Source organism: Ascidia mentula, chromosome 4, assembly GCF_947561715.1.
Source record: "Ascidia mentula chromosome 4, kaAscMent1.1, whole genome shotgun sequence".
Taxonomy (NCBI): Eukaryota; Metazoa; Chordata; class Ascidiacea; order Phlebobranchia; family Ascidiidae; genus Ascidia; species Ascidia mentula.
Window position 1 is genome coordinate 17,265,437 of NC_138569.1, and position 27,414 is coordinate 17,292,850.

General features: G+C 39.1%; 5 protein-coding genes across 6 annotated transcripts; 2 read left to right on the forward strand and 3 right to left on the reverse strand.

The window, feature by feature from the left end:
* Positions 1 to 322: 322 nt before the first annotated feature.
* Positions 323 to 1,940, reverse strand: LOC145898205 (3-oxoacyl-[acyl-carrier-protein] reductase FabG-like). The gene is made up of 5 exons (XM_082986635.1): positions 1,583 to 1,940; positions 1,334 to 1,432; positions 959 to 1,134; positions 518 to 639; positions 323 to 425 (listed from the first exon to the last, which is right to left on the reverse strand). The coding sequence occupies exons 1-5, from the start codon at positions 1,938 to 1,940 to the stop codon at positions 323 to 325; spliced, it is 858 nt and encodes a 285-aa protein (XP_082842761.1).
* A 974-nt stretch (positions 1,941 to 2,914) lies between these two features.
* LOC145898206 (3-oxoacyl-[acyl-carrier-protein] reductase FabG-like) lies at positions 2,915 to 4,143 on the reverse strand. Its single transcript, XM_082986636.1, has 5 exons — positions 3,786 to 4,143; positions 3,617 to 3,715; positions 3,348 to 3,523; positions 3,119 to 3,240; positions 2,915 to 3,017 (listed from the first exon to the last, which is right to left on the reverse strand). Exons 1-5 carry the CDS (start codon positions 4,141 to 4,143, stop codon positions 2,915 to 2,917), a joined length of 858 nt encoding a protein of 285 aa, XP_082842762.1.
* Positions 4,144 to 4,484: 341 nt separating this feature from the next.
* On the forward strand, positions 4,485 to 7,780 carry LOC145898741 (uncharacterized). 2 transcript variants are annotated; one of them, XM_082987325.1, is made up of 6 exons: positions 4,485 to 4,709; positions 4,954 to 5,777; positions 5,914 to 6,037; positions 6,269 to 6,530; positions 6,751 to 6,909; positions 7,154 to 7,780. In XM_082987325.1, exons 1-6 carry the CDS (start codon positions 4,619 to 4,621, stop codon positions 7,341 to 7,343), a joined length of 1,650 nt encoding a protein of 549 aa, XP_082843451.1. In that variant the 5' UTR covers positions 4,485 to 4,618; the 3' UTR covers positions 7,344 to 7,780. The 2 variants fall into 2 exon arrangements, with proteins under 2 accessions (XP_082843451.1, XP_082843452.1); XM_082987326.1 differs by having other exon boundaries at positions 6,308 to 6,530.
* Positions 7,781 to 8,244: 464 nt separating this feature from the next.
* On the reverse strand, positions 8,245 to 10,235 carry LOC145898521 (radial spoke head 1 homolog). The gene is made up of 8 exons (XM_082987010.1): positions 10,064 to 10,235; positions 9,770 to 9,883; positions 9,544 to 9,649; positions 9,358 to 9,483; positions 9,197 to 9,297; positions 9,067 to 9,138; positions 8,799 to 8,904; positions 8,245 to 8,521 (listed from the first exon to the last, which is right to left on the reverse strand). The coding sequence occupies exons 1-8, from the start codon at positions 10,115 to 10,117 to the stop codon at positions 8,307 to 8,309; spliced, it is 894 nt and encodes a 297-aa protein (XP_082843136.1). The 5' UTR covers positions 10,118 to 10,235; the 3' UTR covers positions 8,245 to 8,306.
* Positions 10,236 to 10,940: 705 nt separating this feature from the next.
* On the forward strand, positions 10,941 to 17,667 carry LOC145898611 (tRNA (guanosine(18)-2'-O)-methyltransferase TARBP1-like). The gene is made up of 19 exons (XM_082987135.1): positions 10,941 to 12,140; positions 12,199 to 12,342; positions 12,426 to 12,653; positions 12,710 to 12,896; positions 13,015 to 13,201; positions 13,264 to 13,422; positions 13,479 to 13,735; positions 13,788 to 13,896; positions 13,969 to 14,231; positions 14,303 to 14,825; positions 14,991 to 15,106; positions 15,176 to 15,369; positions 15,423 to 15,564; positions 15,682 to 15,802; positions 15,945 to 16,185; positions 16,417 to 16,588; positions 16,841 to 16,922; positions 16,986 to 17,190; positions 17,427 to 17,667. Exons 1-19 carry the CDS (start codon positions 10,954 to 10,956, stop codon positions 17,614 to 17,616), a joined length of 4,707 nt encoding a protein of 1,568 aa, XP_082843261.1. The 5' UTR covers positions 10,941 to 10,953; the 3' UTR covers positions 17,617 to 17,667.
* Positions 17,668 to 27,414: the final 9,747 nt, after the last annotated feature.

Consider the following 27,414-nt stretch of genomic DNA (forward strand, 5'->3'; position numbering starts at 1 on the left):
AATAAAAGATTTCTGAAAAGAATATTTGGAGATTTCGCCTGTTTGATGGAAAAATAATCTTGTTCATCACACTGATCTATTTGCAACAAGTTTCACTGAGGCCAACTTCGGATACTTAATTCGGAAGCAATAAGCTCACAGAACGCATAGTATTAGACTTTTCTTGTCTTAAATACAGAAAGACATTTTGGAGAATGAAGTGAATTTCGAACAATTTCACGACGTAATATCTGCATCTGCAGCTACAAATGCCGTGCACAGCTTCAATTTTAATTACTAGGATTTATTTCTTCGAATTACATGAAGTAATTTGCTTGGAAATTTATTCCGGAGCAATTGCTGTCTCCTCTCCTCGGCGTTCCGGTCCAATGGCGGTGTATCCCCCGTCCAAATACAAATCGGCCCCTGTGATGAACGATGCGTCCCTGCAAGAGAAAAGAACCGTGGTTTTAGGGCTTCTAAAACAAGGTCCTTTTCGTTCGTGCGAGATTACCTGGCAAGAAATGAATGCACTTACCTACTGCACAAAAACACCACTGCCGCCGCCACTTCCGAGGTCAAACCAACCGGCTTGAGTTGAAACTTTTTCACCGCTGGTAACATCGCTTCCAAAGTGCCATCCGGGGATGCTTTGGCCATCTTTATACATACATTTATAACTTTCAAATAACTTTTTCATGACTAAATAAGCAAAATTATTTTGTGGTTTCAGGATATTCCATATAAATTGGACGCAATAAACTGCGTTTGACACGGGGATATATATATTGTATTATTGATGTGAAGTTGCCACCTGTGTCACGCACAACAAGTGACGTTGAAAAAGGTTAATTTCAGAAAGAAATTAATAAACGTTGTTACATGTCCTATATACGCCCATATCTCGATGTAAAACTTTTAAACTGCGTTGTGAAATTGTGCCATTCGTCATAAGTAAAACAAGATAATTTTTTCTCACTTGTGGGCTCCATATCCAGGCGGGAGACACGGAGTTAACGCGAATCTGTTTCGGAGACAAATCCAACGCCATGTTCTTCGTGACTGTGGTGATGGCGCCTTTGCTGGCTGAGTAAGTCCAACGATTAGGCTGGGCGCGGACCGCCGCGGTACTTGATATGTTTACAATGGCTGCACCTGAATGTCCACGTTAATTATTAAAATCACCCCGCGGACTTTGCGGTTTCACGATGGAGAGGTTTGCGAAGTAATGCATTCACAGATATGGGGATACAATTGCCAATAGACCTCCAGATATCAAAATTAGTTTTACTTATTTATATCTTGTATTTTACATGGAATTTGATTGATATTTTAAACAAGAAACTCAACCGACCTTCGCTCATTAAGGGATATGTAGCTTGGACCATGTTTGCCACTCCAACCACGTTAACTTCAAACGTTGTCATCCAATCCTTCTTTTCGCTGGATAACCCTGCCACGGCAATTTATCATTACGCTCAAAAATGAAGATACAAAAATCAGTAAAAAACCAAATGAAGTGTATTGTAGAGAAAAACGTAACTAATCTTTGTATAGTAATGCAATTCACCACTACTTTGTGGTAGAAGTTTAAATTATTTACCTTTGGAGCCGAAGTAAACGGCGCTGTTCACTAAAGCATCAATTTTTCCTTCCTTCGATGCTTTTGCAACTTCGTTGACTTTGGCAACGCACTCACTTTTGTCGGTCACATCCATACAAGCATACCGAACATTTACACCATATTCTGCTTTTAGGTTTTTTAGAGCAACTTGTATGCTCTCGGCGCTCTTGTCGAATATTGTCACATTTGCTCCATCATTAACAAACCTCTCAACTGTAGCAAATCCAATACCAGATGCCCCACCTGTCACGATAACAGTTTTGCCTTCAAACCTTTTTTTGGTAAACTGCTGATCCAAAGGTGGCTGGTTGGCGGATAAAAATTCGTCGTTGTGCATTTTATTTGCTGGCTAACTGATCAACCGCACACAGAAGGAAAACCAGAAAAATGTCACCATGCTTCCCATGGTGGTTAATGTTCAACTTCTTGCCCCAACTGCCCAAATGTTTTATCACACCGAAATCAGATCGAAGTTACGCTAAAATACGAATTGGACGAGACTTTTTACTTTAAACGTATATGTCCTCTTTCTTTTCTAATATTTTGCGCATTTTTGCCGCTAAACAGTCCAACGTTCCACTAAAAGAGCCAAGACTTTGGAACCGCCCTTGGCGTCTCAAAGTCCCATAAATGTCCTTTCTTGGTAATGTCTTGATTTTTTTTATTTCGGTGTGTCAGAAGATATCACCTCACCAAAAAAATTTCTGATTTTTGAAATATGTAATAATTTGTAGTATAGTCCCGCTTCACGTTTAAAAATCTGGTCTTCTTCTACATGGATGAGTATATATACCGATTACAGTCCGCATGACTTTGTATACAGGTTGTCCTCTGTGCATTAAAAATGTAACCGAAATATCTGCAGTCGGCTATCTTTGGCAAAGTTCAAAAGCAGCGTTCAAGTGTACATTTGGGAGTTTATAATCGTACTGATCTTGCCTGCAGCAAGGTGTCGCCAAAGGGTAACCACTATATTTCGCATGGTGGTGTGGTACAGGAACGTCTTCATACACTCGTGATATCTGCCCAAAAAATTGTTTTTTGAAGCACTTGGGATTTGAACCCAGGTTATGTTTGACACCTTTCTGTCGCATTGTTAAAAACAGTCTACACTATTTTATTAAAATGCCCCAATCCATACGATATTTTGAAGCAATTGCGAATATTCGAGTGTAGTGTGAAAAGAGAATTTTCACGCCAAGCAGTAAATGTTTGACTCAAACCCAATTTACTAAATTTTTTCGGATTATTTTGAAACGAAAAGGCTACGTTTTTACATTTTTGGAAAAACTTTTCATTTTGTCTGCAAATTTATTCCGGGACAATGGATGTTTCCTCTCCTCGGCGCTCAGGCCCAATAGCGGTGTATCCTCCGTCTACGTGAAGATCGGTCCCTGTGATGAACGACGCGTCCCTGCAAGAAAAAAGAACTGTAATATTGAGACATCTAAAACTGTGCCCTCTACGTTCGTTTGAGATTATTCACCACAAATTGCAAGAAATAAAAGCACTTACCTACTGCACAAAAACACAACCACCGCCGCTACTTCCGACGTCAAACCGACTGGTTTGAGTTGGAACTGTTTCACCGCTGGCAACATAGCTTCCAAAGTGCCATCCGGGGATGCTTTGGCCATCTTTAAAACAACGTGCTGTGGGTTAAAATGTAATTTTGTGCGCGTTTTTGGCACATACATATACTTTTAGTCTCACAAACATAAATACAAGATAAATTTATTCTCACTTGAGGGCTCCATGTCCATCCGGGAGACACGGAGTTAACGCGAATCTTTTTCGGGGACAAATCCAACGCCATGTTCCTCGTGACTGTGGAGATGGCACCCTTGCTGGCTGAGTAAGTCCAGCGGTTCGGCTGAGCGCGATGGGCTGAGATACTCGATACATTTACAATGGCTGCACCTAAATTTTTGCATTGATATTAAAGGTAAAGGGAAAAAAATATTCTTTTGTTTTCTGTTGTTTTATTGAAATTTAAAAAGAAACTGAACTGACCTTCGCTCATTAAAGGAAATGTAGCCTGGACCATGTTTGCCACTCCAACCACGTTTACTTCAAACGTTGTCATCCAATCCTTCTTTTCGCTGGATAAACCTGCCATTACCATAAAACACGTAACGAGCTAATTAGGCCACATGTAGGTGCGTATTACTATTTTGTTTACCTTTGGATCCAAAGTAAGCAGCACAGTTTACAAGAGCATCAACGTTTCCTTCATTTGACGCTTTTGCTACGTCTTTAACTTTGGCAACACAATCAGTTTTGTCGGTCACATCCATACAAGCATACCGAACATTTACACCAAATTCTGCTTTTAGGTTTTTCACAGCAAGCTGTATGCTCTCGGCGCTCTTGTCGAATATCGTCACATTTGCTCCATCATTAACAAACCTCTCAACTGCAGCAAATCCAATACCAGATGCCCCGCCTGTGACGATAACAGTTTTGCCTTCAAACCTTTTTTTGGTAAACTGCTGATCCAAAGGTGGCTGGTTGACGGATAAAAATTCGTCGTTGTGCATTTTAATTGCTGGCAAACTGATTGACTACGCAGAAAATCAAAGCCGACATAATGCCGCAATGGTACGCAGCTTAGTGGTTAATGTTTAACGTTTTGTTGTGAAATGTGGGCCAGACTTATTGTATGCACATAGTTTCAATTTGTTGAGTTATGCGGTGTTTTTTAAACGAATCGTTTTACATAAATAAAACATATCAATATTTCTAACAGTATGGACCAGTCTGTTTGTTCTGAGAATTTTTAGTATGTTTTTCTAAATAATTATGTTATTTTTCATCCCTAGTATCCACCATAGAGACGCTAGTATCCGATATAATTGGGAAAGCAGTTCCCGCAGGAAAATGTCTGATAGAGTTGTTTATTACTGAAGAGAAGTGGTTGTTTAAATTGATATTTCGTAGCCTTGTCACATCCGAAACACTTTTTAAAATAGCATGTCCAATTAAAGATTTTTGATATTTGAAAGCAATTGGAAAATGCCCTTATTCGGCAAAAAATCGAAGCATAAAAATGTTGCTCCATTGCCTGGAAAGTATGTACAGAAAAATACGTCTAAGTTTGTGAGAGGTAAGAAGCATGAAACTTGGTGTAATAATCATGACTGGTTTTAGTTTCACCTATTATTGCTTATGCAGTTCTGTTTTGGGTTATTTATCAAATAAGCTTGATTAAAATAAATTGTTAATTTAACACTCCAGATTAAACAGAATTTTAATGGCAAGTAGTTATTCTATCAATGTAAATTTTGTGCCCCAGACATTATTAACTAGAAATCTTTTGTTGCATTATTTAACAGCTTTCATTCTTTTAGCTGCACCTGAACAAGGGGTCATTCGCCAAGGCCCCACATTGCAAAAACGCTCCAATTCAGCATCCAATATTTCAGTTCTTGGTGTTAGCAAGCCTGGAACTCAACATGGTGTTTTCAAAGGAGCACCAGAAAAACGTGCTGAGCCTCAGTACAATGAACGCTTGATAGGCGCCCCTCAGGAAGTTGTTTATCCTGCAATGAAGCACCCAATGTCTGCTGGATCTAAGCCTAAACTTGCTGGTTCTATGCCAGCCATATACAACCCTTCAACAAGAAATCTAGAGTACACTAATGTTAGTGTTTATGAAAATGGTCTAAGTGTTCACAGTGTTCCAGCAGCTGTGGATCAAGGAAGTGGCAATGGCAACAAAAAAACATATATTGTGCAGCAACCAGACAACCATGTTGTGTACATGGGAAAAAACAGACAGATAGCCAGACCTGTAGTCTACCAACCATTGCAACCTCCTAGTATGCCCCATCATGCCATCCAGCAAAGACCAAAGAGGCCCTATCAAGGCCATGATGCTCACAAGCAAATCATACGGCCTCCACAGCAGCCAGTACAGCAGGCCACCAACCTTTACAGACATGCTTCAAACGTTGGATCATCTGATCAGTATGGTAAGCCACAAAGCTACATACCTCATATTCGTTCCAATCCGAGCCTCAACATTGCTACAGAGGAGCCAATAAAAAATGAAAAATACACACCAGCACAAGTAAATCTGAGAAGATCTATTGAGTCACTCAATTCATACCAACACCCTGGACCAAATGCCAGCCACCAGGTTGCTGACAGAAACAGTGGGCATTTTGTACAGGTAGGTATCTTTTTTTATTTTTTTTTTTTTTGATTTAAGACCTAGGAAAAAGTGGCTTTGATTTACATTACCACTTGTACCTTATGATCACATTTAGTGTTATTGCTGACTATATTTTTGTTTTTCTTTCTTTCAGGCACATGTTTCTCCACAGGCATCACAAATTGCAGCAATGCCGACTTCCCAAACTGACAGTCCAGTTCACTACCCTGGGCAAATTTATTCAACTTCGCAAGCTGTGAGGAGTCAAGAAAATTTGGGTAAGTACATATGTCATAAAATTTTAAGTGTTCAACAGCCACATGACTGTTGTTCATTGACATGGTATTAAAATATTTAAAACATCATCCAAACCTGAAATGTGAATAATTTACAGCAATAATGATATAATTGGGTTGTCTCTAGAGGACATTAAGGTCAAGAAATAGTTAGTCAATAGGCATAAGCACATGTTTTATATTTGCTCTTTACATTGTTGCTTCTCCACATAGTTCAAAAAACACGAGACAATCTTCATAATCCATCCTCAGTTGACATGGGTGCAAACCTGCCTCCTGGATGGTCTGTGGATTGGACAATTAATGGCCATCACTATTATGTTGACCACAACACCAATACTACACATTGGACCCACCCACTCACATCTGATAGCTTGCCGCCTGGTTGGGAGAAAGTAACTTCAAACAAGTTTGGAACATATTATGTGAATCATGTCAGCAAAATTACGCAGTACGAGCATCCTCTTGCTCCAAGGTATATATATGATAAACTTCCAAAAATTTTAGTAATTTGTGTATAATATCTAAGTTAATTTTTTTTAAATTTCTGCAAAATATGTACTACTCTGTTGTTTGTAACTTACAAAGACCCAATGTGCCACAGTTTATGTTTTGATGTAAAAGGATTTGTGACACATTCCACAAAGTTGAGCTTCACACAGTTCCCGGCTTAAATAATGCTTTTGGTTTGTTAGAGAAAATGTTAGGGCCAATCCTGAACAACCCCTACCACCTGCAGAGCCAAGTCAACAGTATGATACATGGAGACTGAATCAAGTTGTTCCAGCCAATCCCTATCTCAGCACCACTGAAATTCCTCACTGGCTACAAATATACTCAACTGCCCCACAAAGGTACAAATTAGCTTAATGTCATTTTATCAACCTTGAAAGTACCAAAATAGTGCAAATTCCTTACTGGTGATCGTTCTTCGTCTTCGTTAGTTTTTGCCAGTATGCCAATTATTGAAACTTATGTTATGCAACAATGGAAACACATTAACTAGTTGATTGCTTAAATGGTAATTGGTCAACAGCTTTCTCTTAAGTTAATATAATAACTGGTGGTTGTGTGGTGACACAGTGTATGTCCATTTAGGTTTGATAGCAAGTTAAGGTGGGAATTGTTTCAAGTCCATGAGCTTGACTGCTTTAGTGAAATGCTTACAATGCTGATGAAAAAGGAATTGGAACAAATAGTCATGTCCTATGAAGCCAACCGTCAGTCAATTGTTGCAGAACTAGCCGAGCGTAAACGAGCCTTTGCCAGATACGAGTCCAACGTTTAACGTCTGACATCCAAATCGCTGCTACCATGTTTTATCATATATACATGCTTTTTATCAAGTTTCATATTGATCAGGTGCTTTAGTTCTTTACCATGCTCTTTACACAATTGTCAGAAGTGGTACTTTTTGTATGTAACAGTTGTTGTCTACTTTTCTCAGTGTTATGCCACTTTGACTGTGTAGCAACTTTAACAAGTTTTCTGGTGATTGCATAACTGCTGTCCATTACCTTTTACAATATTGTACTAAGTTTTTTTTTGTCCATATGTTGCAATTTGACTTATTGGTTTCATTTATGTACATTTGTGTTCAGTTGTTTGTATGGTGCATCATACTTGTACATATGTTATGCAACTTTTAAAGTGCATTTGGTTTTTTGTAGATCATGTTGGTGGCCATTTAAAAGAGTTTACTGTTGCATTTAAATAAATCTCCCATTGCCCTTTCCAAAAAGAATGGAACCTTTTCCTTCACTAAGGGATTCCCAACCAGTGGGCTGCCAAATATGTTACCATACAGATGGGTCAGTTGCAAAGTCCTCAGCTTGTGTGAACGCCCCTTTTTAAGTCTTGTTGTAAACATTATACTCCAGTTGATGACTAAGGGATTCCCAACCAGTGGGCTGCCAAATATGTTACCGTACAGATAGGTCATTTGCAAAGTCCTCAGCTTGTGTGAACGCCCCTTTTTAAGTTTCGTTGTAAACATTATACCCCAGTTGATCGCTGTAAAAGACACATGTAAAAAAACAAATTTCACAGTGGTAATATTAAATTTAAAAGAATCCGTCCATAAAACTGTCCTGAAAAAGGGGCGGCAAGATAAAGAAGGAGTAGGACCACTGTCTTTTCGATCAACAACTGTATAAACTCAGAATTGCAAAACTTTTTCACAAAGCAACTCCTTAAAAATGATAATATATTGTGACAAAACTGCGCAAACAAAAATAACCATAGAAAAGTTTTAATCTTCAGCTGGAGTTGTTTCCTCCAGGGCATCAGGCTCATCAGTTGGTTCTTCTGCAGGTGCAGTTTCTTCAGTAGCAGGTGCAGGTGCAGGAGTCTCACTTTCAGCTGCCTCTGTTTCAGCAGGTGCCGGTGATTGGGTTGGTTCCTCGGCCTGCGTTTCAGCAACTTCCTCTTCTAGCACAGCTTCTGTAGCAGCTTTTTCTACATCGTCTAGGCATTAAGTTGCATGTTAAGATATTTGTTTTTTGTTGTGCTTACTTTCAGGAAAATAATTTTGTTCCAAAAAGTGCAAATGTGGGATAAAAATTTAATATTTATCTCAATTACATTTTCACTTTTGCATTTGAGGAAAAACCAACATTCCAATTGGAAAAAAACAACGAATACTAATTCAGGATTGGTCATTATTGACATTTCATCGATTATTTTGATATTACTTCACTAAAATAATGAGATTTTGGGAGTAAACGATAAATATTTAGCAGACCTGCTTTGTCTTCTGATGCATATAGGGTGATGGGGGTAATTTTTCCAGCCTTCCATTTTGGAACTGTTATCGTCATAGGTTCTTCTTCTTCACCATCTCCTTGGGCCTAGATAATAAGGTTTGTTCACAAATTACACTTGATAGTTTTTTGGCACCAATTAATTTCAACAAAAAAAAACACATGACTGAAGGTGGGTGCATAGCATGTATTCTTTATAATTCATTTCTACATTAATTTTCTTGTAATTGCTTTACTTTGATAACAAACCTGTTCAACTGAGATGTATTCACCATGCTGTTCACAGCCGATGTCAAAAATGTATTTGCCTGGTCCTTGCATCTAGAAAACAATTTTATTATACTTTTGTCTCATAACATTTTATCCATATTCAACTTACATTGCCATCAGTCCAGTTACCCTGGAATCTGTGATTTGCATGAACAAATTCCCCAGCACCCTCACACTTTCCATTTATCCAAGTACCAGCATACTTTGACCCTGTATGAATTAACCGTAGTTCAATATTGTTAAATGTACTAGACACTCTGGTTGACTGACCTGTTTCTGCATAGACATAGTTGCCTTGGCCGTGTCGCTCATGTTTTGACCACTCTCCTTCATATGTGTCACCATTTACATAATAATATTTCCCAACTCCATGCCTTTGATCATCCACCCAAGAGCCTGATGCAAAAAGCAATATTGTTGCACATGAAAAATACTAGTTTTATCAAATGCATGCACCTTCATATTTGGAGCCGTCAGGGTATATGAAAATTCCTTGTCCTTGCTTTTTGTTTCTTAAGTAATCCCCTTCATATCTGGCACTGTTTTTAAATCTGTATAATCCCTTCAAAAAACATAGGCTGTTATACAAATAGTTTAATTCTCATATAATGTTGCCCATATTTACACACTTTTGTGACATGTTTTTCAATTAAAGTTAACATAAATAAATAAGTAATGTTACATGTCCATGTCTCTTTCCTCTGTCATATTGTCCTTCGTAAGTGTCACCATTAGGTAAAGTAGCTTTACCGTGACCATGTCGTTCACCTTCATCATTTCTGTCACCTTCATATTCCTGCAAAAAAAATATATTTAAAATTGATATGTGGTCTATTTTAATAAATGCTTTATTTAATTAATATAAAATATACGCTACAGACGTTATACCATGTACAACATTTTACATTACAAAAATGAACTTATATTTTTATCAATCACATATTCTGGGGCTGACACAAACCTATTTGAAACTTACACCCAAATAAGGACCTCCCTCATCTTCAAATTCATCAGAGCCTAAATCAGACATGTTTTTATTTTAAGATAGTTGGTGAAGGCTAGCAGAAAACTTGTTTTACAATTTTGGCTAAAACAACAATAAAATGGATGCGATGAAATTCAGTTGCCCAATGCCTGGAAATTACAACAAGCAAATATAAAAAATTTGTTCACATAACTCTCTGATAGACTTTTTTTCAGATTCAATTTAGTACAGATATTAAAATATTGAATACACTACATTTGGCGTTTGAAGCAACCATTTGCACATTAAATAGCAACGGTTGCTATGAAACTTTAGTCTCGCCGCAGTCATGGTCACAGCAAACGTGTGAAAAAACAATCTGCTTCCTACACAATCCCATTTTTTAATTTTTATGGCCTATAAAACATTTTTCATGCTTTAAACTTATATTATATGTTTTCAAAATACTTTATGTTGCTTTGCTAATATTTTTGTTGAAAGCTAGTATGTTTCACTCCATTGAGTTTAACCTCTGAACCTCACAGCATAAACAAGCACACGTGCGTTCAATGACTTTTTCAGAGACGTTATTTGCATTTAGGGTTGCGTTTGCGTGTACTTTTTGGGACCAACATCATGATCGGGTTTATGTGTTACAAAGAATGTTGACTAAAATAACTGTGACAGCATACTTGCCATATAGAGTCCTATCCATCCTATGTTTAGCGACCCAGAAACTCAGCTCTTGTGCTTTCTAATCTGCTCTTGCATTATTAAAGACACAAAAAATCTACACAGATTTTGTCTATTTGATTGTATTTAGATTATGTTTGCAAACCGTACATGTACAATTTTGTTTGACGAAATGTACCATGTTATTTCAGTTTTCCATTTTTTTCACTATGAGTTCTTCTGTTGACATTAACACATTAAACTTATTATTTAAACCTGAGTTTAACGTTTGTCCCGAAAAAATAATTGCAGCCTTGTGTGAATCACATCTTTCCAAACAAGGAAGCAAAAATAAGGATTCAGAAGAACGTGACTTGGATCTTATCACTTCAATACTGTCCTCTAAATGGACTTATGAAAGCTCTTCTCCTGGTGTGAAAGCCAGTATTTCACAATTATTTTCCTTTACTTTGGCATCTTTACATGATGATAAACACCAAACAAACTCTGTTGTTTCCTTTCTGGTTTCCTGTGTCTGTCTTGAAGATTCCCAAACATTTTTTTCGAAGAAATTAATGTTGTATTTGGTGAAATTTCTGGATGGTGTATATTTGGATCTGAAAGTGAATCAGATAAATTCTGACTGGTGTGAGGATTGTTCTTCAAAAAGACATGTTGGTTTTTCCCTACTAGAAAACCTTGTTCAAATGGAACAAGTAGAATGTTTATCCAATGTTTTACCCAAACTCTGTGACATCCTTGCACTAATACCGGGTTTTCCCTTTCTTCACAAACAAATTACCAGAATATTATTTAACAGCATGCAAATTCTATTGAAATCGAACCATGGACAAGTTGTTGTAAAATCTATGATATTGCAAATGCTTAATCATGTCCATCAATTTCAACCATCCACTGTGTCTTGCGGTGAAAAAGAAAAAAATAGTTGCATTGCAAAATGCATTAGCATTTGCCACTTAGCAATGGAAACTATGGAAAGTATTGTTGAAAACTTGGACACTGACCTATATTTGCAAACTCTATCAGACCCCACAGTGTGGTGTGTCATGCAAGCTGGGCTGCATCATTCGAAGTCGGTTACCAGGAAAACAGCTTTAAACTGCCTTAGGTATACCATAAACTTTGTTAAGGTCAAAAAGCTTGAAACAAATGTCTGTTTACCCACGTCAGAGAAAGAAGGAGGTCTAAAGCTCTTTTCCTCCACCTCTGAGTTTGAAAGCTTTAGGGAATGGCTGCATTTCATTTCCATTTGTGAAACTTTAGAGGAAAACCAAATCCATGTTATCAGACCTGTTCTTTCAAAGCTTCTTGGTTTATTTTCCACCAGTGAGAAGAACCAAATACCATTGGATTGGTTGTTGATCGTAGCACGAAGGATGCTGAGTCATGATAGCAAGTATGGTTACTAATAAATTAGAAATACATTTTTTGTTGTAATATACTTTACTTTCAAGGCATGTCCAGCAGGAGGGAGTCACTTTGATTCTAAGGTTGGACAATTCAAATTATCCTATTGCATTGCAACCATCATTTGTTTCATTTGTTGTTAATGATTTTCTACTTGTACTGAAGGATGAGTCTATTTATTATTGTTCAAGGTAAATTTTTATTGTGGAAATGGCCCTGAAATGGGGTCAGTTTCAAAATGTTATAATGATGCTTTAATATCAATATTTCTTAGCGTTGACACAAACAAAGATTTAAATACTGTTCCTATTATGTTGGGGGATTTCTTCAAAAGTTGCTATGTGATGTTACCTCAAGTAAAGAAACAAACTCTTTTGAAACAGTTGCTGTCAGGTCTAAACAATTCATCATGGAGTCCTGTTTCAATGGTGTATGTTGCCAGCTCAATGCTTTCTATTCCACATTCAAAATGTTGGGGACGAAAAGAAGTACAAACTTTAAGGTTAATTGCAGTGAATTTGTATATTTATTGATGTAATCACTTCTTTTTATGTACAGGACTCTAATATTTCAGTCTGTTAAGGGCAATAGCAAACCATTAACTATTGCTCTACAACGGATATTCTTTTTGCTGTTAATCTCCCATACGGATGTAACAGACACAAAGATGGAAGAATTGTTAAGCTTTTTTGTCCTTTGTTTTGAGCAGAAATTGATTTTGAGGCCCTCCAGACTCTGGACTAGGGTAAGGTACATCTGTGTAGCTTGTGTCAATACCATATAATTGGGAAATATCTTTCTAATCATTATCATTTCAATAATTATAGAAACTTGTGTTGTTAAGTCAATTTCTTTCTTCACAGTGTTCCCAGTGGCTTGTGAACAGTTTTGGGTTAACAGATGGATCTACTGATTTCTTTCAAACTGCAATAAGCTGGTTCAAAAGAATTTTTAACAGTACTGGGTGTCATGACCCTGCAAAGAAATTCAACAATGATTCAAGCGTGCTTTTAATGCTGCTTGTACTTTATGCAGATGCCAACAGCCCAAGTAAGAAAATACTTAGCATAATGTATGTGGACTTTGTTTGCATCATAACTCTTTTTTTGCAGAACATTTACCACAACATGATGCTCTAATAAAAAATATGACCTCACAAGTCAAGTCAATAACTGACAAAGCTGCCACCCATCCTTACCTATCACATAACCAAGTGTTGTCCTGTTTTCAATTTATTAAAGCACTTGTGACTTATGAGACATCCAAAAATGGTGAAGCATAAGAAAATGTTTCTGTTTTTATACTACTAACTGCACATTTTTTACAGCAATTCCAAGTGTCACAGTTTTAAGTTGCTTGTGGCAACTTTGGCCAGGAATCGTGGAATTTGTTGCCAGGAAACTTCCAGCATATAGTGATTCAATGTTTGCACTGGAATGTTATCTTGATACTGCCGATGCTTTAGTAAACCTTTACTGGGAGACTCAGTACAGAAATAAAATGATGGCCCAAGGAATAAGGATGATGGAGTCTCTCATTTTGACATCAATTGTCATTATTGAGAAAACTATTAAAGCACCAAAGGTATTGGACATGAAGTAATTTGACTTTTTTTACCTAAGTTCCTTGTTACAAGGCCAAGGAAAACGTGCTATCAACTGCATACAGAACTTTAACCTGGTCCTGCACAATGTGCCAAAAGTTTGACTTTAAGCTGATGAAGGATGCTTCAAATAGACTTACAGGTTGACGCTGTTATCAGAAACTTCATTAACTTGGAAGTGTTGAATTTTTACCAAAACCCACATTTTTTGCAGCATTTTTGTTGAATTTTGATTGTCAACTTGCTGAGCTCTCATTAATAAAAATTGGGGACAGAGATGATTGTACGGAAGTTAGAGAGATGGTGAAAATGCACTGGTGGAGTGTGGTTCCTTTTGTTTTTGATTTCCGTTTAAACTTAAAAGCAGAAGATACAAGTACCTCAAATTATTTATTATGTTTGCTCGATCAAATTGAAGTTGCAAGTTACGATCATCTTGCTGCTTTGTTTAATATTGCACAAACTTTGCTTTACAATGTAAGTTGAATGTTTTGCTGCCTAAAATTTTCCATTTTTTTCCAATATCTCAAACTCTGATTTTCATGTAGGCTTGTCAGAAAGCTCATTTGAATTCAGACAACTCGAGTGTTTGCAGCAAAATGATCAAACTTTTATGGAAGACCACCTATGATTTACAAAACTCATCAGTTTTCAGGCACTTGTACAAGGCTTTAATTGGTGCTGTTGTGCAAAAAGAAGTCATTGTGTGCAAGTCTGATGAAGTGACAAATGCTGTGAAATACGTACTTAATGAGATCCAGGCGGAGTCTCAAAACAAACCATTACTGCTACAAAAACTTGTTGTTTCTATGGCTAATATTGTTGCTGAATGCAAGGATACATGTTCAAATACCACAAAAGCTGATGTGCTAAGTACAGTTTTGTTACTCAATGTCGAAAACAGCAGTATAACTTCAAGTGCAAGGCATATTGAGGACTATCTGGACTTTTTGGTTCATTGTGCTACAATTTCCACTGTACCATCCAAGAGTGCGTTGTTAACCGAGCAAGCACTTAATCACATGAGGCAACTTCTACCTGATCAAATTCCTGTTCCTGATCTGGATAAATGTAAGGGCCACACATTTTGGAGTCTTTTGTTTTCAAAAATTTCTTGTGTTATTTCGGAAACAGATATAACGTGTTTCTATTCAAAACAGGACAAGCCTGGTATTTGCCAGGAATATATATTTTAATATATAGAGACCATAAAAACCTGTTTCTTGTATATTTTAGTGGTGGAAATAAACCTTCTTGCATCAAGTGTGCTTCTTGAGTTGGCCACAAACAACCCCAACTTTGGTGCAATTTGTCTAAAATATTTGATGAACATGGAGATGACTCTCAGTAAAGTAAGAAAGTTATGAATTAAGAACGTGCTGCAGCAATAAAGTGCGTAACTCAATATTTATTCTACACAGAGTAAGGACCGTTGCCACTTCAACTCCACAATTCATTTAACGAAGCAGAAGCTGTGGCAAAACGTTTTACTCTTTATCCCGTTTGCTGATTCCGATCTTAAACTTATAAATGATGTTCTCTGTTTTTTGAGTCAAAACGTCCAGGCCTCCATTAGGCATTTTATGGAATGGTGCCTCACCTTACTCTTAATCAGGTTAGTTTGGTGTTTTGTTTTGCCTGTCCATAACAAAAAATCCCTTCTTTAAGGTACCCTATGCACCGGGAACTTTTGTTTCAACGCTTGCAGCACAACTGTATGGGTGATGTTACTTTTCCTGCAATGTGTTCCTATCTGACCGTTGCCTTGTTGCTCGGAATTGCCCAGAATCAATCTTGTCAACAGTTTCAGGTACATTTCAGCCAGTGATTATGTGCATGGCCAAAATAACCGTTATCATGTGATGCAAAAAACCTATGCTTCGGTATAGAATGCGATCCGCCCTGTAAAAAACCTTTCATTCTGCAGATCCAATACTTCTTGGACTTGGCTGAGGTTGTGATACCCTGGTGCATGACACAGCACTTTACCATTCGTCTCTGCGCCCTTGCCGTTCTACAACGCACGAAATTGTTGTTTGAGGACAACGGTAAGCCTGGTCTGTCGGTAATTATGCACTACCAGTAAACTGCAAAAAAGCACAATAATAAAAGACCAGTTAGTTTGGAACATAAACTTGCAATACGTCAGCTGATTCCACGACTTAGCGATATTTCCATTCATGTGTTCAGAAAAGTTGAATCAGCTTCGAAAAAGTTTTCCATCGGTTGAGACTTGCTTAAACTTTGCCGACAATTCGAGCGGCAATGTGAAAACCAATTGGCAGAGAATAAAACAAAGTCCTGTCCTCTTTCACTTTCACCCGGTGCTCGACGTTTCCATGGAGACGATCTTTTGCTCGTTGCCTCGCCTATGTCACGTGACTCATCCCAACGTCAATGTTTTGGAAAAGCTTATGCAGTTTCATGCATGGTTAGTGTATATCCTGCATAGCGGGAGCCAAGATTTTCGTGAAGTACTACCATACTTTCTCATAGCAAGGCCGGATCGCCCCACTGCGCAGGTCCTTTATATTTGGCGATCCCAGCTCTTGTAGTTTGATCATAAGGTTCATCATAAGGTTTTGTATTAAGTTAAATTGTAACAAAGACTGTTAACCTTTTCATGTAAGTTCCAACACTTGCTATAAAACTTGGGTAACAGGGTTCCTGCACGAAACGACCGAGATATCCTGAGGAATTTACCAAAGTCAGTGTGGCTTTCCTCTGTTTCCACGAAACCAGAAAAATCGATTAAAGAAGAACCTCAAGGAGACCTGACAAGTGGAATGAATATGCAGAAGAAAATCGTTGTTTCAAACACCCAGGCCACAAAGGTAACTTTGGCTGGTATATGATTTGCGTGAAATGCAGATGGAGTTTAAGTGCATTTGGATTATTGATCTGTGTTTATTTTTATATTAAATGGAATTTTGTGAGAGTAACGGCTGACGAACGGTAAAATAATGTATATTTATACAGTGCAGGCACGTTTTCTGTACCTGAAACCATAAGTTTGGTGCGTTTTGAAAAATTCCATCGTTTCTACTGACATAACATACAAATACAGACTTCTTTTTTTCTTTCAGAAGTCGGGACTTGTGCTTGTTGCTTCACTGATCGACAAACCATCTAACCTTGGCGGTCTCGCAAGAACTTGCGAAGTTTTTGGTAAACAGTACAACATCAAACTTAACTAAACTTCCAACACTATCAACAACACTGTATCTGCAGGGGCCGAACGTCTTGTCGTTCACACTCTCTCTTGTGTGGAAGATAAGTTTTTTCAGTCACTGTCTGTAACTGCTCACAAGTGGCTCAGAATGGACGAGGTGAAGAGGTGGGACTTGGAGAAGTACGTGGTTGACATGAAGGCGAAGGGTTATACAATAATCGGCACTGAACAGACTGAGCAGAGCGAATGCCTGTCAAACTACAGGTGCGTTTACAAACATTTAAGTCTTTACACACGCTGAAAAGATGTTTTGCATTGAAAGAAGTACAAAATTGTTTGGAAAACGATGTTTTACCCCAATAGCAAAATTTAACAGAAACTTTTGTCCTTTGATTACTCGCACAAATGTTCGTAACTCCTCTATTTAAGCGATGACTTCGTGGTAAAATTAAATTGTTGCGTTTTTTTTTCATAAAAATAAAATACACACCGTTTTACAGGTTTCCCGCTAAATGTGTGATATTACTGGGTAATGAGAAAGAGGGAATTCCCCCGGCGTTATTGAGGTGTCTCGACGTGTGCTTGGAGATTCCGCAAGTGGGCGTCATACGCTCGCTAAACGTTCATGTTAGCGGTGCCATCACTGTATGGGAGTATGCAAAACAGGCGATATCTGCCAACAAAGCCTGAATGGCATATTTACAGCTTTATGGTAAATTGGAAAGAAATAGGAATAAATATTCCAACATAAAGGTTTCTTCTTTTTACCAGGCCATGATTTTAATAGATATTTCTTACTTATTGTTGCAGTATTAGGAGAACAAGTAAGCCAAAACATTCTTTGTTTTTTATGAGAGAAAAGTAATAATAGACGAGTATTTTTCACTTGTTTGGAGATAATTGTGGCGAAATCTTTTTTTGCGCTTATGTCCGCAAAACTTGCCACGTTATTTAATGTGTTTTAAGTCCTACGAAGTGCAGGCAGTATAGGTGCGCCGCACCAAGACACTTGAATATTAGCAGAGCATGTATATCATTGTTGCTTTGAAAATGAAAGGGATATCTAGGCCTTTTGGTACATTAGGAAGCTCATGACGGTCGGGGATCCTTAAAACGGCCTGGTACCGGCACAAGCACGGTTTCAGTTGTTTAGGATTCACTTCTTTCGTGGTGTTTCTCTGTCGTATCCAAAACACTAACCATTACTGTTGGCCACGCATTATACCAGAGTTTATTTCCAACATGTCTTTCAGTTAACTTTCTTCCACCAAATGTACAAGCTTGGCCTCGACCTTCAGTTTCTTGCGAGAGGCTGATTCAACTTTTGCCTCCAGTTTGCGCAATTTTCTTTCCAACACTCTTATCCGCTCGCGGCGCCAGTAAGCCTGCTTTACGAGATGCGTCTTCTCCGCCCGACAAGTCAGCTTTTCAGCGTCGAGGCATTTCTTGCGTCTGGCGTACTGCTCCCACTTCTTGGCACTAATTTGAACCATCTCCTGTACAGTGGAATTCACTTTTTTTAATTACTGATAAAAGGTTGAGTATTGCAGCACTATTTTTTAAACAATTACGATGGTTCTACAAAACCTGATCATTATCCGTGATCAAAAAGTGATGAGAAGGCAGAATAATGTAGTGGCAAATAATTTTTAACTTAATTCAGAATTCGGTGCTTAACGTATATTCGAAGGTATAGTATTAATTTGAACATTTACCGGAGATAGGTCTATAGGTGAAAGAAGGTCAGCTCTTCTTAAACATGTCATTTCCTGGAAAACTTCCTCCAGACATTCGCCCATGTTCCAGGTAGTCTTTCTCTTGCGTTTAATTTTCCGCCTGTATCTGTAACTCCATGTCGTCCTCAAATTTCCTTTCACAAAATCAGTTTTGTTTTTCCTATCTACACTTCTCTAAAATTTCACTTTACGTTCACTTTGTTTTCTCTTGTCGTTAGGTGGCAATAAAGGGTGGCACTTTCGTGAGAATCCGTTCGCGGCGTTGACGCGACAGACGGGGGCCGTTGTTCCTTTTTTCACTTTGGCCACCAACCATTGAAATACGAGGCGTGCCTGCAACACATTGTTTGAATTCAATATTCGGCACATTTGTATATGTTGAACACTATTGTTGAATTCAAACCTTTGCTATTTTTAAATGCTTGACTTTGCTTTTTTCTCTTTACTTAATCACTTTGTTTGTTTTACACTTTTACTAAACTTAAGGGATACACAATAATCGTATTCCATTCTTAAAAAATAAACAATTCAGTTGATGCAAAATTTTATTTGCTGTTCAATCTGTACAATATATATTTGTCACACAATACCTCTTGGATTTCTCTCTTTTTCTCTTCTTCACACTGGAATTTTTGATTTGATTTTTCATATTTCTGCATTTATAAGTTATGCCCTTCGAAATAAGTCATTGCAATTAAGTTTGTATTCCAAAATTTAATTACAACAAGGCGACTCATCAAAACAACACGCCGAAATACGTAGGTTGTTGAGTGACTATTATGTAATAATGTCAACTGTTGCATAACATATTTGGACATGCTTGTAAGTTAAATGAAGAAGTGTGAACCAATTAGCCTCTTGAGTGGTCGAAGCTGCGAAGGAGAGCATTCGGTGTTTAAAATGTTCAGAGGCAAAAGGTGCGTCTTAATAAATGGTTTGTTAATGAGAGTAAATTGTTATAAGGTATGATATGTAATATAAATCACTGACAGCGGAAAACTTACAAAAAGTTCCACAAAATGTAAATAAACACAGCTGCCAATGTAGCGTTGTGCACTGTGTAGCGGTTTGTTGAACCCGCGGCCATCATATAACGGCTTGAAGCAGTAAAGTGGTCACATACATTATTTCTAGACCGATAAATATTCGCCTAGTGCTTGCTTTGTTGTGGGTAAGCCCGATGCCCTTCTGTGGCTGCTCGATACCCAACCCCCATCCGATCTGTTGTTTCATGTGTGAAAAAGGTGCGAAGCCACTCCGGGCTAGTTGCTGACCACCTGCAGTCCATAACGCCGTCTATGAGCTTTGTTGTTTCGAGGCCGAGTGACCGCTTTTAGTCCAATCGCCGCTGTTAGTTTAGCGCGTGATTTACGCCGTTCGCCCGCACATTCCCACATTCGGTCCCGGCTGTTTGGAAAGCGACGGCGATGCGTTGGCTTCTATGACACATGCGCCAATAGCTCGTTTGACCCCAAAATAACCGGGAAAAAGTCCCACGCTTCATTCTGTCCAAACGAGACTGATAAAAATGCGCCACACACCCACTTCGAACTGCAAGTCCGTGCCAGTTTTGGAAAAGTTTTTTTCACCAATTCCATATTCACCGATAATAGTAATAGGCTGTTCCCACGATTTATGCGATGGCAGGTGTTTACTCAGGCGATCCGCAAAGCAGCGCGTAAGCTTCGTGTGAATACAACGGAAGCATGACGCTTCAGCATTGGTATCGTATCTCGATAATATATCAACAAATTTGCGTTTTGGCTACAGGTCAAGCTGAGTCGAAATGTTGTGGAAACAAAAACTTTCTTCTTCAACTAAAGTACGAATATTATCGTAATTCCATCGATGACGTCTCAGGGTGCCTGTGTTACACCGAAACTCTTTTGTTTCAAATAAGTTTTCCGAGATAATCGCAGATACATGTAGTTTGTAATGACCGATTTTTTTCTCTTCTGTGTGCACGCTTTTTGTTTGACGTATCCTTGCTCTGAATCCCCGAACTGCTGTGAGAAATTACAAGAAGAGTAAAATGGTTTTAGTCCAAACACTTGATGTTTTAAGTTGAGCATTAATTTTCGCACTATTGATTGAAACACATTTAATATCAGGGTTGGCAAGGTTAATAGATACTACAACTAAAAATGAAAACATAACAAAACATCATATTTATCCTATGATAATGTGAAAAAGTTTCTGGAACATTTTGTTTTATAAATAGATTCAAACTCTACTAATCGCAAAGGTCAGGCAATGAAATAAGGTCTTTTTATCACATTGTTGGCTTCTTAAATCGCCAAAAACGGTAGTGGGCCTACTGGTTTACAGTAAGGCTAAGCAAAACTGTTGGTGGAAGGTGTGTGTTCGGTGGCTGAGTGAAGCGGCCGACTTCAGAGGCATTTCCCACTCGAAACCCGTTGACTCGTGTCCACGCCGATTCAACATTGACGCTGATGACGACACCATCTCAGATATATCACAGAGCTTTTCACCTATGCAAGGCGCGCGTCATCAACGGGGTGGGACTTTCCGCTCATCCGTTCGAGTTGTGTCACGTCGGCGAAGTTTTCATGAGCGGGGATATTATATGGAAATCGAGAACTTACTTCCTATGGGTTGGTTTCGGGATTTTTTTGTTAGTTTCTAGCAATACAAAACCACCCTATCCTCTCTAATACCACAACTTACAATTTACATTTTGCAATGAGAAAAATGACAGAAATATATTTTTTTTCAATTAAGGGTTGTCGATAATTCGATAAATTTTTCATTTGTTTTATGGTACGATAATTTACCGTAGGGTACGATACTACTTTTAGTTAGATACGATTACTGTTGCAAAAAAAAAACATTAACAGCCTTCGAATCGCCTGCTTCAAAATATATTCGCAATGCAGATGTTCCAAGAAATCGACGACGCAAACAGGAGGATGTTAAAGTGGCCAGAAACAACAAATCGTCGACATCGTTCCAATCAAACAGCGTTATTAGACGGCGCGCCGATCAAAGGGCCAAAAGTGGGCCTGTTGTCTTTGGACGGCCGAGTAACCCGCTTCGTACCACCCGGCACCGAAAGTGGCCAAAACCAGCCACGTTTCAAGGAAATTTTATAATTCAAATTAATTCATTTTCCTTTTTTTATCATTGTCACAATACAGTGTACAAATATATTTAAATGTGATAAATCGGACGACATCCGGGCAAAAAAAAACTATTTATAAAACCGGCACGGATGTATATGACAGCAACACTTATGAGCGCAATAGAGCCAAAAATGCACATAAAAAACAAGCAACCAAAACCCCAAAAAAGTCTCTTGAGGATGCAGCATATACATTATGTTTGTTTTTTCGTGATAATGGTCCCCGCGCGGTCATTGGGAAAGTATCCTGGTTCTTATCAGCATGTCGCTTCTAAAATGACGATTTTTCATGTCACATGTGAAACTGCGAATGCAGCCGAAATTACTTTGATAACATATCATGAAAAACAGCAATTTCGAAAATTAGAAACTCTTACGAGGTTGTCTAAATTTCGCATATTGAAAAAATTTTAGTCGCCACAAGAGCTTACGCGTTTCGCGTATGTTGACAGGCGTAATATGCAGAAGATCCAAGTCGACGATCTAACTACGAATCTGTGCGACTTCCCATTTTTGCGGTATATGCTGCCGGTAATCAGGAAGGTGAACTGGAATATTACCACTTGACCTGCTGACCATTGACTGATCTGACATCGCCTAATCCGCCGCATATTGGTTTGTCCCAATCAGTAATTTGGTCCCAAGCTCATTAGAGGATCATTCCACACTTGAAATTGAAATCGCTTTTGAAATCCTCGCGCGGTGAAGCGTGGTATATATCTTTATGTGTTGTTTGAAGTATTATCGAATTAGAATTTATTTCGATTCTCTCTGTAGCGAAGAAATTATAAGCGCAGTCAAAGATGTTGCGGTGAATCCAGTAGCGATAAACGTGCGTCACACAAATGACCAACGAAGCGGTTTTTATAAGTGGAAAGTTAAACACGATCCAACATCAGTATGGGGCATCTTTTTGTTCTAAAAAACTCGTAACGAAGAAGCAACAAGTTTTAAATCATGAACTTGACTTGAAGCCTCAAGGTTTAAAATCGTCGTTTGTAATTCCCTGTGCGTGTGACGTCACAATGTCACTTTCGCATTACAAAGTGCGTTCGAACTACGGGAGGCGTTCCTATTGTAACAATGTATTGGGTGGCGGCTGCCCCGCTGTGGCGAACTTGTTCCCGCTTTAGGGCGCTAGTCTCGACCGCCTTTTATTCAGGGTATTACCATCACAGCGGTGAGCACATTGTTGGGATGTTACGCGCGCAAGAACGTTAAGGTTCAGGTGGATTCGTGGCTACTTGAACTCGTGCACTGAGCTGCACTCCAATTTCCTCAGTCCATGATATTCAGAGGTGCTGCATTCTTTTTTCTCGCCATAATCCCTGACGTATAAGCTTGTGACAAATTAGCCCAGAATCACAAAACACGTTAGTGCTTTTGTTTTGTCGTTAAGATTGCCCAAACCTCGTTTTGGTGTTGAAATCCAAACTTTTTGAACACTTGGTTACGTTTGCAATACCGTCGGAATACGCGTGACCAACATGTTTGTTCCCTGTAACAACAGTAAATTGCCGGTAACCGTCTATTACATGTACTAGATTCACTGCACTTTACCCACATTAAAGCTTTTCGATCGGTGTGTTGCTGTGATTGAAAAAGCAAACAGTCAAATAGAGCAGCCAGCGGGCAGGCGGGGTGTTATCGAAAATCTTCGCGCCATCGGGTCACTGGACGTATTTACCAGGCTGCTAATTGTGACAAACATACCCTGGGCGTGGGTATTCGGTCTCTGGCTTCGGTTGCTGCCAAAAAAACAGCTCCGCGACGAATTTGCCCTTTGCACTCGCGAGCAAGACGACGACGACCTCTGGACACGATACACAAATTTGATGTTTTCCGAACATATTTATCTTTCCTGTGACTGCACTTGATAGGCAGAGCGTAATTGTGGTCTCTGAGGTCTTGATTGTTTGCATTTCTGCCCTCACCGAAAACAAGGAGTTGCCAAGGGAATGGTTGCTTATTAACAATTGCAATTAGGGCGTATCCGGACAAAGTATATAGTGCCTGTAGCAAGCACTACACACATTCCTAGTAGAAGTCTCGTAATATTGTTGAGTTAATTCATCTGTTTTGTCGAAATAGATTCCACCATTTTTTGTAGAGTTTTTATGGCATAGTGCACAACCACTTAAAGATCACCCGTTCTCGCTATGACATGCTTCGTTTCAGTTCTAACCTTTAAAATCTAGTTTACTGGCTGTACTCCAAGGATCCTTTTGAGAATAGTTGCAACCAATGTTGTTTTGTCCACCATGTTCAATGTACAGTGGCAGTAAACTTGTTTCAGTCTATTGACCAATCAGACGAGAACAATCGTATTCCAAATACTTGTGTTTCAAATCTAGGATCCGGTACCGGTCCGTGAAGCATTTGCAACCAGTCCGTACGTGAATCATAAACTATAGGCTATAATTCGAGGATGCCACACGCTTGGACTTTCTACTCCCATAAAAAGTGGATTTTGAATAAACTTCTGGGAAACAACGTTGTTCAAAATGGTTTTCTTCCCTTATATTGAGGATGGACTACACCGGTTGTTAATGGATTACGCGGCACGCTCGCGTTCTGTGCACGCGTAAATTGTTTGGCGAAGGCAAATATTTGACGCCGCCATTTCTCACGCCATCACCGGCCCAGGATTAATGCTTTAATAATTGTTGCACACACAGAAAGCGTGTCGACGTACCTTGTGAGTCTTGTCGGGCGGGATGTTCCCCCAACACTTGAGTGACACTTGATTAATAGGATGACAAACTAAAATAACTGCAATACTGTAAATTTATTCACGCGCTTTGGGTCAACACTGTAAAAAATACAGCAATACAGGTGTTGTGCATCTAAACAGTACTTTAATCAATTACAACATGTTGCGATTTCTACACGAATATTGAAAAATCCCAAGTTGGTTAAAGTATAATATAGCGGCTCTGTTATGCGAGTTTCAACATTGGGCGGCAGTCTGAGCCAGGACGTCCTAATTCAACAGACTTATCGCGCTGAAAAAATATTTGCCGATGCCACAAATTGAAACAATGCGCCGGTTGGGTCCCGTTCGCTTGCCCGACCCCAGCGGCCACATTGATTTAAGAAAGAGGCCTTTATATGATTTAGTGCAATAACCCCCACGAATAAGCATGTGATCCGATACGATCGATATGAAGGCATAAGCGGAGCGGTGAATTTACTCCTCCCCGAAAGAGTTTCTCTTTTTTACCAATGAACCTGACTGACGGGAACACGGGGGATAAATCCTAAAAACATTTCGCATTGGACTTCTAATTCCAACTATACATATTCAAATTTTGTGTATCGAACCAAATTAAATTTGATTTGTGTAAAATTTGATCTTAAAAAAACAAGGAAGTACTTAAACGTGAGTAGATAAAGGATATCGGAGGTGTGAAAGGCGTTAACCATGGTCTGTGAATGGATATTACCTGATTCAGGCTACACCATATTGAAAACGATATAAGATTATTGTTGACTTTTGGTCTGGGTATATTCGGTCGATTATTGTGTGAGAATCTGGTCGAAAATATCCCTCTCTCAGATGTCTGAATCTAAGACGAGAATATTTGCGGGTCGAATGAAGAATCCCGGATTTCAGCACTCCCGTTGGAACTTGTTTGTACAACGTCCATTTGAAGGCGTCCCGTCGTTCCCGCACCACCAGTCACCACAGTTGCGTTTGTCCCAGTGAACCTCCCACAGCTCGTTGCCACTAACCGGTCGCGAGCTGATTCAGTTGCGCACCCAACGCTTCCCCGCGAAGCCCCAGAAACAACAATACCCAGCTCGCGCTATCGGTCGTCCTTTGTGGCGCTGCCAAGTTTTATCTATGAGGTGTTGCTTCTGTCGCGGTGAGGAAACGTCCGAATCTCCCGCTGGTTTATATGTGCTGTGTGCGAAGGTGTTTCAGACGAAATGACCAAGTTTCTATTCCTTTTTTGACGCCCAGAGTTCTGGGTATGACTTAACACTTGTATTTAAGGAGTCGCCTTTGACGCCTCGCTTTGCACAGCAGGTCGATTTTCACAGTGGATAAATAATCACATTGCTTACGTTCACATCCAGTGAATACAAGACAAACAAAATTCTTGTTTCGTGTTTTTAATCAATGTTTCTGCATCAACTGTCCTTTCTGAGCATATAAGTCTTATATTTAAAAAATAATCGTGTACAACGTGGCAGTCCAAGGGTTTACAGGTGTTTTCCAAGGGGCAGTTTTTGCAATGAATCCCAGTCACAAGTGAAGAAATCAGATCCCAATTTTAGCGCTGCAAAATATGGTACGTGAATTGCTTTTGAGAAAAAAAGCCAGATTAATACGCAAAGGACATTCCGATATTGTCGTGAAGTATGTTGTCTTGCAAACAGCATACACACTGAAACAGCGCCAGGACTGGAGCAGTACCGAAAACTGTATCGGGTGATAATCGCGGAGCCCTTCCTTCGACGATCCCACGAAGGCAAACCTGCTTGGACAAACAAGCTCCGCTTCCGCCGTGTTATCTCGACGTGCGACAAAGCGGACAGGTTAATGCGCCCGCAAAGTTTTCCAAGTTTTACATAGACTTCGGCATATCGTAGTTTGTTGAATGACGCCGTGCATAATTTGAACCTGATGAGTATGACTGGGCCAGCACAGGCGCTTTCTATGAGTTTCCAGTCATTTGTTGCTAAAACCATTGAAACAATGTGCATCGGATTTGCTTGAAGGAATGCCAAACATTTGACTGCTAAATTTATACACAAGAACCATCGCTTAACTGGTTATAATTGCGGCTTTTTAATGCGAGTTGCCTTCTACAGATCGGTTGTTTTAGATAGTTGCAAAAAGTGCTGTATCCGTAGAGCACACTGTGTCATTAATCATGCCAAATATATACGACACAGCATAAACCACGCATATCTCCAATCCCTGAACAGGTGTGGATAGGTTGTGTGCTAAAGCGAACTTTGCCGTTCGCAAGTGTTTGGATAAATTGCTGGCAAAATGGGACCTTTAAGCAAGCAACCGCGTATTTCTGTGACGACCGCGCAGCGCAACTGTGTATTTGGTGAACGCCTTTGTAACAACACTGTAACAGTGACGGGTCGGGAACTGCATCCGTTGTGACAACAGGTACCCGGGGGCATGTGTGTTTAAACGATGACGTAAGCCCGAATAAGAATACTTCCTGACTTTGTGAAGGATTATTTCATAAAGCTGTTGCTGCATAGCTATTTTTGCCTTGGCTATATAAAGTCGGATTTTTTTACACATTTGCTTGTGCGGATGTTTTTCTGTGCTGAACTAATGACATGAGTATTTTTTCTCAACTACATCATATTTTTATCAATTTGACATTTTTACGCTCGAAATAACTTGTCCTGCATTCTCTTCAATACAAACACAAAAAATACACACCACATTTTCAAGATCAAATCTTTTACTACGGTGTTTATCCTGTTTCGCGATGGATAGGTAAAGTACGTATCGACGAACGGCGCGAGAAACAAACGAGTTCATCGCAAACGAGAAACTACGCAACGTGTGTGTTTGTGACTAAAAGCAATAGGCGACGTTAGGAATGCAGGCGGAATGGTGAACACTCTAAC

Bases quoted from the DNA above. Each gene is read 5' to 3' on its own strand.
- LOC145898205 (XM_082986635.1), bottom strand. From the start codon at position 1,940: ATGCACAACGACGAATTTTTATCCGCCAACCAGCCACCTTTGGATCAG. The intron at 1,433-1,582 runs GTAAATAATTTA...TTGCCGTGGCAG, and splicing joins CGTTTACTTCGGCTCCAAAG to GGTTATCCAGCGAAAAGAAG. The intron at 1,135-1,333 runs GTCGGTTGAGTT...GTGGACATTCAG, and splicing joins ATATCCCTTAATGAGCGAAG to GTGCAGCCATTGTAAACATA.
- LOC145898206 (XM_082986636.1), bottom strand. From the start codon at position 4,143: ATGCACAACGACGAATTTTTATCCGTCAACCAGCCACCTTTGGATCAG. The intron at 3,716-3,785 runs GTAAACAAAATA...TGGTAATGGCAG, and splicing joins TGCTTACTTTGGATCCAAAG to GTTTATCCAGCGAAAAGAAG. The intron at 3,018-3,118 runs GTAAGTGCTTTT...TTTTTCTTGCAG, and splicing joins GTTGTGTTTTTGTGCAGTAG to GGACGCGTCGTTCATCACAG.
- LOC145898741 (XM_082987325.1), top strand. From the start codon at position 4,619: ATGCCCTTATTCGGCAAAAAATCGAAGCATAAAAATGTTGCTCCATTG. The intron at 4,710-4,953 runs GTAAGAAGCATG...TCATTCTTTTAG, and splicing joins TACGTCTAAGTTTGTGAGAG to CTGCACCTGAACAAGGGGTC. The intron at 6,910-7,153 runs GTACAAATTAGC...ATGTCCATTTAG, and splicing joins TACTCAACTGCCCCACAAAG to GTTTGATAGCAAGTTAAGGT.
- LOC145898521 (XM_082987010.1), bottom strand. From the start codon at position 10,117: ATGTCTGATTTAGGCTCTGATGAATTTGAAGATGAGGGAGGTCCTTAT. The intron at 9,298-9,357 runs GTCAGTCAACCA...TAATTCATACAG, and splicing joins CTATGTCTATGCAGAAACAG to GGTCAAAGTATGCTGGTACT. The intron at 9,139-9,196 runs GTAAGTTGAATA...ATTGTTTTCTAG, and splicing joins GTAACTGGACTGATGGCAAT to ATGCAAGGACCAGGCAAATA.
- LOC145898611 (XM_082987135.1), top strand. From the start codon at position 10,954: ATGAGTTCTTCTGTTGACATTAACACATTAAACTTATTATTTAAACCT. The intron at 12,654-12,709 runs GTTAATTGCAGT...TTTTATGTACAG, and splicing joins AAAGAAGTACAAACTTTAAG to GACTCTAATATTTCAGTCTG. The intron at 13,897-13,968 runs GTTGACGCTGTT...CATTTTTTGCAG, and splicing joins TGCTTCAAATAGACTTACAG to CATTTTTGTTGAATTTTGAT.